Source organism: Lacerta agilis, chromosome 2, assembly GCF_009819535.1.
Source record: "Lacerta agilis isolate rLacAgi1 chromosome 2, rLacAgi1.pri, whole genome shotgun sequence".
Classification (NCBI taxonomy): Eukaryota; Metazoa; Chordata; class Lepidosauria; order Squamata; family Lacertidae; genus Lacerta; species Lacerta agilis.
In genome coordinates, this window is record NC_046313.1 from 45,435,612 (window position 1) to 45,448,333 (window position 12,722).

The 12,722-nt window shown below is 38.4% G+C and overlaps 1 protein-coding gene across 1 annotated transcript in view; it reads right to left on the bottom strand.

Annotated features, from left to right (window-relative positions):
• Positions 1–6,491: 6,491 nt before the first annotated feature.
• Positions 6,492–12,722, bottom strand: part of LOC117041267 (slit homolog 3 protein-like) — a 45,813-nt gene continuing 39,582 nt past the window's right edge. The window contains exon 4 of the mRNA XM_033139845.1: positions 6,492–6,855. Within this exon, the coding sequence (XP_032995736.1) occupies positions 6,780–6,855 (76 nt within the window). The 3' untranslated portion in view covers positions 6,492–6,779. The remainder of the gene's footprint in view (positions 6,856–12,722) is intronic.

Sequence of the window (12,722 nt, forward strand, 5' to 3'; positions counted from 1 at the left end):
CATGGCTAGTACAAACCACTGTGAAACATTCAACTTCTTTGGGCTTAATTAAATGTTCCAAAATTTGAACAGGGCTGTTTTTTGCACAGATTTAAAGTTGAAGGAGAAAATATGTGAAAGCACCAATTAAAAACATCTCACCTTCCACTACTGATTACTCTGAAGTTAGTAACAATATATATGCATATATATAAGCATTTTAGAGTGAACACGTTTTAGGAAATGATTACCAAACATCTTTTCACCACTGTTTTTTTTTTTTTTTTTACATGCTAGTATAAGATGGAAATTCACCAACCATCAACTGCAAATAGGCCTTTTTCCTATCTTCAGAAATTATTTTCTGGATGTTTCTGAACTAAACTGCTTTCAGGTCCTTGGTTTGAAGAAATCCATCATCAGGCAACAGTCTGAGATTGTGCTTTCAGCTGGTTCTAGTCACAGTGATGGATGTCTCTCTTGTGGCCTATGTTGAATCTGGCTATGAAGTTCATTTACATCTTACACGCAAAGCTGTGCTAATAGCACAGACATACTAAATTGGATATACTAGAAGCTTTCTTAGCCAGCTTCAGATTCCTTGCTATATGTACTGTAAAGCAATCTAGATGAATCTAGCATGGCCATTTTCTACATTTTTAGTACTGAATTTGTATTTTGCAAATATTTTCATCCAAATGCATATCATAACAAACAGGCAGAGATTTGTCTGAGTTTTTCGTGTGTCAATGGTTTTAAATTTCTTCCCCTGCATTCACTTCAAATAAAATATTCTACAGTCTGAGCCTCCTGAAAACAACCTGATGCCAGACAAATATATATATATTACTGGTGTGAACTAGAGTAGTTCCCTTGCACAAGTGATTACGTCCTTTCCTCACACAAATTACTGGTATTATAAACTACAGTGTAAAATTCACATGAAGCAACAGAACCCTAGATGGCACACAGGTTTTCCCGCTTTTCTGAAAAGTCCCTTGTGAAGTACACTCCCCTCCCCCATTCCATTCACAGCATGCTTAAAATGGTGATTTATTTATTTTTTACATGGGGCTACATACTGTTTTGAGTACAGTGGTACCTCGGGTTACATATGCTTCAGGTTACATACGCTTCAGGTTACATACGCTTCAGGTTACATACTCCGCTAACCCAGAAATAACACTTCAGGTTAAGAACTTTGCTTCAGGATAAGAACAGAAATCCTGCTCTGGCGGCGCAGCAGCAACGGGAAGCCCCATTAGCTAAAGTGGTGCTTCAGGTTAAGAACAGTTTCAAGTTAAGAACAGACCTCCGGAATGAATTAAGTACGTAACCAGAGGTACCACTGTATATGCATAGCTTACACTTGCTTTCAGTTACTGCACAACCTGGTATCTACATTAAGTCTATGATTTTCAGAAGAAAATTCCAACCACTAATTGGGCAACCATGCTGGAAGAAGACAAAAAGAGAAAAAATATTTTTTGTTCTGTTCTGTTAAGAGAATTAAGAGTTCTCTTTCTGAACATCGTGAAGACATTTCCTATACAACAAAATCCTTGCTAATTATCAGTGGTAGGTTTAAAAAACAAACAAAACAAAAACAAAACAAAATCAATGAGACTATTTGAAACTAATGATTATCCCTTTACATTCACTGTTGCTTCTCTTTCCATTTTGCCACATTAGAAAAAAAGGGAAACATCTGCACATATTAGTTTTGAGTAGCTAACTTCACACAGGGGAGACTGGAAATCCAGGATGGAACCTCGATTATTCACTTTCTGACATCCCCTCATTTGTTTCCTACTCATTTCAGATAATTTGCTAACGTTCCTTTCATACTTCAAGAAAATAAACAGAGCCCTCTGCCTCACTTGCAGTAGACTGAACCGAAAGGTGCCATAAGGATTTGCAACCAGAGTCACTTTTCCAGACATGATTTTGTTCAAATTATGCCATTTAGAGTCAGCACACAATGCAAGCAATAAAAATAGCTCCAGCTTGATAAATGGTACAAGAGCCTCTCAGCAGTCTGTAGTTCTCACCTCTGACCTAGTGAACATCCTTTCAAACCTGAAGTGCCCCCAGGAGAACTGGTGTTCCTTGTAATTATTTACCATCTTCTGAGCAGACCTGCTGGGATCTGTACACAGTAAAGCCGCAATTCCTGAATGAGCCAAAACCATAGCAACCTCTGCTTAATATGGTCATGTTCATTTTGCCCTGGCAGTGCTTAATCATTTGAGCTCGTTTACAAGGTGAGCCACTTGCGCCTGCTCTCACATGAGAGGGGACCTTTAATTTAAGGGCACATTCTCACAAGGCACTTGCCTCACAAGGTTAGCTTTCTCTCTCTAAATAACTGCACAGTGCAAAAAAGGCTCTCATCTGCATCAGATCCCAAGTAACGTCAAGGCACACTTCAAGGTGCTGTTTTTATATACAGTATTTAGCCCTAAGCAATTAGGGCACAGGTATTAGGTACAGCCCTGTCCCACCATGTTCACAACAAGTACACAACTAGGCTTCAGAAGAATTTTATTTTTTTCTTTACTTTATTGTAATGTTAAAAGAAGATACAAAGGGGAGAAATACAGCAGGGTGTGTAAAAGTGCCTCTGTGCAAGCTGTGCATCATTTGAGCCAAAGAGCTTCCCAGAGACAAGTTATTTGATTGAACAGCTTCTTGATCCCAAGGTGCTAGATCTTTCCTACAGTTCTCTGGAGCCTTTAAAAATATTAGTCTTGACAGGCTTTTGTGCACTTCCTTCTAATGACCAGGACAACATTTAATAGACATCATTTCAAGGGGGCACTTGATTGGAAATGCATGTTTGAAATTAGAAATGCTCTTTAAAAAAATAAGAAAAGCAAAACTAAATAAATTTTTTTCAGCTCACCTCTAATTTAAAGCAAGGACCTCCTAGTTTTCTGCATAGTCTGTTTACTCCCCTTCTAGCACTTGTTGAGTTTGAAGGTCTTGGGCTTGTTTGGAGCTGGCTTTCTAAAAGGAAGGTTTATGCACCACTGGGGTAATTTTTAATCAATTTTAACATAATTTTCCAAATTTTAATAGGGTGTTTTATCTTGCTAGTTTTATTGTTTTTTGTTTTAAAGTAATTGCTACCTACTTTAAGACATATGGTTGAAACAAAATTGAAGGTGTAGGAAATATTGCTCTAAACTGTCAGCTTCAACAGTTGAAGTTTGACTTCACTTTTGTTTCCCCATCTCACAACTACAATCTAATCCATCTTCACCTACATTCTACCAAATTATTCTTAAACCTATGGGAAATGTATTGCACAATAATCAGTGAGCTATCATAGTGAACTGTTATCAAAACACAACAATAACAACAGGAATATGTCGAACTATACACAATTAAAAAGCAGTTAGATGAACCACATGGGAGCAAAAATAAGCACCACACCAATGATAGACATAACACTCTCTTTTTTGTATAACTGTCCTTAAAAATAAAAGAAAGTACCTCTGGCACTTCTCAATTAATTCAAATAATTCCTTACAACAGAAGAGTGGGGGCTGGTGTCCACTGGGACTGGTAAGGTGGAAGACAGAGGGACAAATAGTAGGTGGAGCCAGAGCAAAGGACAGAAAAATCCAAGTAATTCTAGTTTTGTTCTACCCTGCTGAGTTCTACAAGGACAACACTGAGACTAAGGAAGAGGTGGTGAAGGAGGAAGAAGCTGTCGGTCAACACCACTTCCTGGGCTGGTTGTAATTAAGAGGGCATAACAGAATAATGTACTTAATGGCCACTAGCACAAGTAACTTAAAAAAGAAAACTTGTTAGTTCACTACTATGTAGATCTACTCAAAAGTAAATCCAGCCTACTTTAGGGGGGCTACTCCCAGGTAAATGATATCTACCTTAGTAAAACCAAAAGAGGATCATCAACACTATGACATGTTAAATAATGATTAGAACTTTTATGCCATCCTTTACTATTTAGGTTCCCTCAAATTCCCATAACCTGGCCAAAACCAAGATGAAGAAGGATGTTGACATAGTAGTTCTGGTATTACGCTGCTAAACTTAAGGAAACCAAGTAAAGGCCCCAGAGAATCCTGCCTCCTTTCACACAAGTCCTCTGGGCTTCTCGTTGCTGCCAGAGGCAGATTTAAGGGAGCACAACCAGCTGACCCGCATTGGGCACAAAGCCGGGAGGGCACTGCAGGGGGTGTCACACAAATGATGACCAATGGAAGGTGAGAGGAGTTGTGTGTACTGAACTTTGGCATTGCACAGGTTGCCACTGGAATTTTAAAGCCCAAAGTCTGCCACTGCTGCTATGCTTGTGCTGGTGCAAACAACAATAATACATCATGTACAGATGTTCTGTTAGCCTGCTATAGTAATTAAAACTTGATGCAGTCATTCAGAAGGAACTGTTAAGTTCAGACTTATGCTTGCTGATGGCTCACCATCACCACCAAAAAACCAGAAAAACAATTTAGGCATTACTCAAGGAGGAAGTATGTGCAAGGAGAAAAGCTTACTAGTCTTCCTGTGAGCTGTATGGTTGGCAAGGCTCAACTGTTCAAGATACAAGTTTTGCTTTTTCAAATATCAATAAAACATGATATCCATTGTTAGATGGAAATCATAAATGTTAACTTTGTTTTGATCACATAACTAAACAATGAACACTGTCTAGCCCACTAACTTCTTTATTACTTATATGTGGATTCAGCGATCTGAATATCTATTTCAAGAATCATTTTCTAGAAGTGGTATAGATTGAAACAGAAGTGATTCAGTTATGAGTACCTCAATTCAGACATTTCTGTCTTCCTCCCCTCTCCCTCTTCTTCCTGACCTTTTAAAAATGCTTTGCCTTTTATATTGGGGGCAGGAAAGTATAAGTAAAGTATCAGAAAACTTTAATAAAATAACCTTGGAAGAAAAAGCAAACATGCAATGTATGAACTCCAGACTCCTCCTCCTGGCAAGAAAGGATAGAATAAGGCATGCATCAAACTCCTTTAACAAGATGCTTTGCATTCCATTTTAAGGTTGATTCTCCTGTATATTCCTACCAGTAATATCAAACAGATGTTACAAAGGACCATAGAAATAATTATAGATGTTGCAGACATATTCTGTATTGAAAAATATTATAATTTGATTGCCTCTTTATAACTTTGGCTTTTACAGAGTTGTCGAAGTGGTTTATTTGTTTCATTTATACCTTCAGAGGATGCATACCTTCTTCATAGTTATGTAGGTTGCTGGGCAAAATACCAAGGCACAACATATTTGCATTCAGCTTCATGTGAAAAGTGGAAGTTCTTAATTAAATAGCTACTGGAAGTATAAGTTATGAAAAGCCCACATTTGAAGGAGTTGACACTAAAATCCAGGGAAACTTTGTCTCAGTAGACAAGAGAGTTGTTACCTTTTAGTGCTTCGTTCATGTACAGTAAAAATATTTGCAAAGCTTAACTTCACATTTTTTGTGAAAATGAAGTTATCTTCTTGTAGGAAATACCTGGCATTTTTCAAACAACCTTTATAATAGTAATGTTTGCTATTGTTAACTTTGGCTAGAAACAAAAGATCAACTTATTGACTGACACAGAGGACAGGAAAAAGGTGAATGCTGACTGATTGCTAGGTCTATTAATATTCTGAGAGCCATGCATATGCTGTGGCTGCCAGATTATCAACAGCATTTTTAATTTAAGCTTTTATGGGGAATGGGATTCTTATGCAAACTTACCTTTTCATAAACCTAGAAAAAACCTTTTTGTATGTGAGCTATCAGAGTAAAGTCTTTCAGAATGTCAAGGACAGAAAATGTTCCAGCACATCTATCCTAACCATCCCGCACCTTGTGCTGATGACTGGGGAGGATGCTGCACAATCACCTCTCCACTAGTCCCTGTCAGAATAGTAGACCAGGGTGCTGTGGGGAGTGGGACTGTTCTGCCACAGGAGAGACTTCTGCTCCACTCAAGCTACCACCAGTTGTAGACAGCGAAAGTACCCTGAAAAAGAGTGTTTCTGGGCAGGCTGGGAGGTAGGATCCTGGTTGCTTTGGAAAACCCCATGGATTTCCCGGGGGACTGTATGCCATTACCCCTGTCTGGAGCTGGCATAGCTCCAGTAGAAGAAAACAATGAGTGCATCCCATCCTGTCCCATCCCGTCCCTTCGCCATCCCATTCCCTCTGGCCTGCAGCAGCCAGCAGGGTTTTCCATGTGGTAAAGAATCTGCCATTCTTCCCAGCCCTTCACTAGGGCTGCTTTTCCCATTTCTCTTCTAAATCACTGTACTGTACTGTAAATTTAAGTTAGGCAATGCTGCAAATTCAATGGCTTGACTATTCTTGCTTAAAATCAAGTTAACCCATATCTTGCAAATATTTCAAGACACGTAACAAGTGACAATCATCACATAAGAGATATTTCCATCAAGAAACGTAAGTGATTACAGCACAGCTTGTAATCACAGCTTGAATATACCAAAACCACTCTCTTTGTGGTTACCAACTTCTCAGACTCCTCCTGTATAAAATATGTTGAAAAGGAGTTGTAACATCAGCAACCTTCAATTTCTAAATAAATCTACAGCACCAGTAAAAGGAGAAGGAAATGTTTCTCAAATTTGTTACTCAGATATGTTTTTCAGCAAAGAGTTTGTACAATAAACCAAGACACATCTCAAAATCCACTTCAAGAAGGCATCATACCAAAACCTCACAGCCAAAATTGCTGACTAAAGAACCAAACAAAGCACTTATACTATGCCAAAAATAAAAACTATACTTACAGCCTGGTCAGCTTCAGTGTGTTCTGAAAAAGCAGCTCTGGAAGAACTTGAAGTTTATTTCTGTTCAGCCGCCTAAATAAAGAATGACCACAGTTAACAAAGGTTATTTGGAGACTCTTCCAGGACAGCAAATGTTATGAACAATAAAAGTTACAAATGGTACTCTACACACAGAATCTTTCAGGGTTTGTTTTTTTAAGAGTCTGATCTTTTCGGGGGGGGGGGGGAAACAATAGCAATAAACCTTGAACCCAAGCTTTCTTTTCAAATTTTAACTCTTGTGTCTAAGAAGCCTTTCTCTGTCTGTTGCCACACTCCCATCCCATGAAAATATGACAGAGGGCACATGGCAAAGAGAGGGATCCTGTTGAACTGAAAACTCCAGGTTTTTTGAGTCTTCAACAGGAAAACTTGAAAACCCACACAGTTTTTGAACCAAACCCAGGATCACACACTGCTAATTACAACTGGTTTCTAAGTATGGAAACCCTGCTTTTTTGAAACTTTAAAGATCCCCTCATTTATGCCGTGCCAAGATATATTGGAGATATTGAAGGATCCAATTCCAGCATTGTTCGTATCTATGACTGTATTCACATCTGCAATATAGTTTTCACCTTCTACAATTACATTGTGCTGTTCCATTACTCCCAACACTTCTTCCTTTTTTGTTCCATTTCCAAGGAGTTACATCAGAGTATGTTACGATGCTCAAGTCCGGATTTATTCAATTGCAGGCAGAATAGCACAGTGTATAAAAAGACACTTCTCTTTCCACTAAGCATCTAGGTTCTGAGATAGGCATACCATTGATATTCTTGCTCCTTTGTTACATTACCGAACTATTTCTTTTTCAGCCTTTAATTTCCTATGTTATGGTTAATTTAAAAACCCTAGGCAGAAGAAGTGATCCATATAGTACAAACTCCAAGAGCTACAAACTCTAGGAACCACTATCACCTCATCACTGTTCTCTATCTGCTAACAAGATTCCACAGATATAAATCCTATACACTATCCTGGGCACTTCATCTAAGATAAGTACATCACAACCTTAGTAGGATCTAACAGAAGAAAACAAAATACATTAATATATCAGTAAACAAACTGGGAGTGTGATTGAGGAAGGGCAGCCCATGTTTGTGTTAGTATCTTTAACAGCAGCAACAACAAAAAATGTTATAATATTTTGTGTTCCTTAGCTTCTAATCCATCAGCTTTTCAAAAGAAGAAAATATTACTGATCACTGGTTTGGAATTATACTGTATTATATTGCTGGTTTTTGCTGTAATAAACTGAGTAAAAGAAGAAAACCCTTAATAAAAAGAGAGAGAGAGATGTGGAATTTAGCAGCTGCTTTCTTTAGAAGTAAAGTTGAGACTTGTTATTGGGAACATTTGGGTGTAACTTTGTCATTGTTTAGTTTTGCTCAAGTTATATGAGCTAATCAAGTTTACTTGAGACAGCTGCATTTTTTCTATATATGTTACAGTTAATGTGTGAATTTAGCTAATAACATAATTAGTGTGTAAAATGAACCATCAAACTCCAACCATTTTGTACATTAGCTAGTTACTTTGTATATTATTTTGTATAAATTGCTAGCTATTGCTTAGAAAAAAGTACTAGATTACTATTAATGTGAGCAAAATAAAAGTATACTGAAAGACTACATCTGTTTATATTTGAATTCTTTATGCAGAATATATTTATAGGCAACTTTTTCAATATAGTTTTCTGAACAAGGGAAAATTTTGTTTCACTAAGTTCTGAAAGGAAAAGCAATGAATGCAATCTTCTTAGTACTACTCTGAATTTAACACATGGTTTATTGAACATAGGCACTGAAGGAAAACATAAAAACAGTTGAAATAAATAAATAAAAAATTGTCCAGTACCACCTTAGTTGGTCTCTAAGGTGCTACTGGACAATTTTTTTATTTATTTAAACTGTGTCAGACCAACACAACTACCTACCTGAATAAAAACAGTTGTGAACCCAGCTCTCATTCTATAAGAGACCATAGCTGTCAACTTTCCCATTTTTGCAGGAAATTCCCTTATTCCAGCGCCATTTCCCATTGCATAAAAAGGGAAAGTTGACAGCTATGGCCGTTTCCCAATGCAAAAAAAAAGGAAGGTTGACAGCTCTGTAAGAGACCTATAGGAGAGGAAGTGTTTGAATGTGGAACAAGGCTCAGATGAAGTAGAAAGGAGCTGATCACATTGGCTGGCCACTGCAAGACAGAGTCCTGCATGGTTAAGGGACCATGGGTAAATTCCTGATCCATCTGACCCTTTCTTCCTCTTCCCAAAGTAGACTACAGGTCCTAATAAGATACTACCTTTCCTTTCCTTGGGACATCTTTCTCTCTATATACACAAGAAAGGATTATATTGTCTTACACATGGCCTGAGTGAAATGTGAAAACAATACTTAAATATATATACTTAAATTTTCTTCCTCCCTAGAATCTGTTTCTGACATTTAAACTGCTTCTGAAGAAACCTTTAACTCTGAACGTCCAGGTCAAGCGATAACTGGTACACATATCCAATAAGCATTATCAAAACATTGTGTCACTAGTATCTTCATATGATTTACATATATTTAAATACTAGCTGACCTGGCCATGCGTTGCTGTGGCTGGTTTAGTGTAATGGGAATGAAGATGTAGTATAAAAGAGAAATTGATGTCTTACTATAGGTCCTTGCGTTGAAGTTGAGGTTGTTTTGGTTTTCTTTTCTTGCTCGTTATTGTTTTTGTGTATATAACTCATTATTAGTATTGTTGTGTTTTCTGATTTCTTTTTTTTAATTGTTTGTATGCCTTGGTTTGGTGTTCTTGATGTGTATTGGAGGGCAGTATATCTGTTTGTACAGTATCAGGTTAGGCCACCCAAACCTGGAAATGGTGGACGGGACGTTTGCAGCCAGCCTGACTGTGCCGTTGCTTCGCTGTGTACCTGCCGCTTCTACCAGCAGGCTATCTCGGTGTTAGCGGGTGGCTTAGCTTTCCTACCAATCCGTCCGCCCTCCCAAAAGGTGGGCGGGACATTTCCGGGTGGCGTGGCTATGGTGCGGCGTCTCTCTATAGCTGCTGCAGGCCAAGGCCAAACTCCGTCTTTGCGGGCGGGCTGCCTTTTGCGGGCGGCATGCCTGTTGATTGGATGATGGCAGTGACATGGGGGGGGGGAGGATGAGGGATCGGCAATGGGTGTTGTGTGCTGTGCTATTTAACGTCCACTGGGGGGCACTGTTTTTTGGCACAAATTCACGGATTTACCTGGGAAAGGTGTGATATTTTTACAATCTAGTTACCTAAGATCCTTCCCATATGGAAGTATTTCTGTTTCTATTATGCGAGTTGTAGTCCCAAAACATCTGGAGGGCCAAGTTTGCCTTTGCCTGGGCTAGGAATTCCTTTTTACAATGCCAACACTAACTGAGGTAAAGAAATCTATGATGTGCCAGAGAATATTCCAATAATGGCACCCCAGTTGTGGAACACTCTCCTTCCTCATGGTGGCTTCTCCTCTGTCTATTTTCTGGCACCACCGGAAGACAAATTTTCTTCCCCCAGGCTTTTAAATAGGGTTTCTGAATAACTTGGGTGTACATGACAAATTGATCTGTCAGTAACAGATGTTGATTGTATTTTACTGTTATGTTGTGGTGGTCTGCCCCTACTACATAAATTAAATTAAACTGTAGAGCTAGAACATTTTAGCCAACATTTTCTGTTTCCTTATGCAATCCCAAACCAGACATGGCATTAAGGTCAAGCTGGACGTGACATTAATTATGTGAATGCAATTAGCATACATATTTTTTGTTCTGTAAATAGTAGCTGCTGGGAAGCCTGTGCTATCTCAGGACCATGGAGAGTGGGGACCGATAATAAGTTGCCTCTCCAAAGCTATTTACATTTCAAGTGAAGTTCACGTAATTAGAGTTACTTCCCAGCAGCCTCTATTTAAACAACAAAAAGCATGCACATTAATTGTATTAATGCAGTTAACTTCACTTCTTCTTTGACCTCAGTGGAGTTCTATCAGAGTGCAGAAGCACAGGAGCTCTACTCTGATATTCCTTACTGATTTGCCTTGGAATTATCTTTAGCGTTCCCCTACTGTTTTCATAATGGTCCTTGTGACTACCCAAATCTGTCCCCATACTAGATTTTTTAAAATGCAGTTTTATTTTATGTGCTTGCAGTTTTATCTGACGGCTTGTTAACACACAGTGGCGAGTTTTAATCTGTTCAGCACTAGCTATTTCATAGCTGGTTTGAACCAAATAGTTCTATGGAAGAGCTAGAGTCTGAGACTTATCTTCCTTTCAACTACATGAAGCATCATGTTTTAAATGTCAAGTATATCAGACATTAGTATATAAACAGAAAAGCCACAATATGAATAACACAAATATATTCAAATAACTGACATATTACTGCTCCCCCCCCCTTATGTTGAAAATCCATTAACAAAAAGGTACAAGAATGTTTTGTTCAGAACTTGATTGCTTTGATCATTTGGCCAATTAGACTCCATTTGTAAAGGTATTTTAGCAGTTATAATTTCCAACTCTTATTTGCTTCTAAAACACAATCCACTTGGAAAGCGAATTATGCAATTTCTTAGCATATGTCCTCACCCTCATTTAGATCTCTCCCTCCAGAAAAATAGATTTTTAGGTGTACCTCACAAATCTGTTTTTACTTTCAACTGTAGGACAGAGGACTTAAAACAATAATAAAGATGGCCAACCTGTTAATTATACCCTGTGATTCTTTTATATCTTCCAAGTGTTTTATGAGCTGGGTTTATAAAACTTTCCATTTTCTTTACACACACACACACACACACACACACACACAGAGAGAGAGAGAGAGAGAGAGAGAGAGAGAGAGAGAGAGACAGATAGATAGATAGATAGTACCCAGAGAAAGAGACAGAGACAGATTCATGTATGACTAATGAAATAAATGCCTTCAACTTTACTAGAAAACACAATGAATGGTATATATGGTCTCAAGGAAGGCCTATAGCTCAGTGGTAGTACATCTGTTTTGCATAGAGGAGGTTCCAGGTTCGATCCCTGACATTTCCAAGAAAGGCTGAAAGGTCCCTTGTCTGGAACCGTGTAGAGGTACTGTCAGTCAGCTAGATAGACCAATGCTTTGACTCAGCATAAGGCAGCTTCCTGTGTTCCTATGATGTGATTCCCAGAAGTCAGAAGAATTTGAAGATGAAGACACAGGAATCTGAAGTACAGAAAGCAGAGGGTGCTGTTCTGATGTCCAGTCAAAGGCTAAAGGTCAGGCAGGCTCCAGGTATTTATCAATGGGCTTCATTCTCAACAATGAATATACTTTCAAGAATCAGTAAGTTCTTGTGGCTTTTTTCTCCTTCTGTGGTTTGCCAGAAACCAGAAGGGGGTAAGTATCATGGCATATCAGAGCAGAGAGGTTGAGCCCAATGGCTCTTAAAAATTTGTTTACATAGTGTAAACCTGGTTGCAGAATACTGTACATCTGAACTAGCTTGGAACCCACTAACTGTAGGGGACACTGTTCAATTCAACTCCACAGACGCAGACAATGTGGCACACTGCTGCCAAGACAGTAATTGGATAAACTATTCCAGCATTCTCATGCCATAATAACAGCCAACTCAAATTTTCATGTGAAACAGGAGCAGCTGCTGCTTTTAGTTAATATCTGGAGAGGGAATGAGAGTAAACAAACCAAAGATGAACATAAATAAAACTGAGAAGAGAGGAGTGACAATACCATTGGTCAATGAGAGCTGAGTAGGCTCATTATTGATGGACTTTGCCTATCATTTGTCAGTTAGGATCAAGGTCTAATGATACTCTTTATAGTGAAAGGTGGAGAAGAAATCTTTAAAATAAATAAACTAACAAATGTACTTT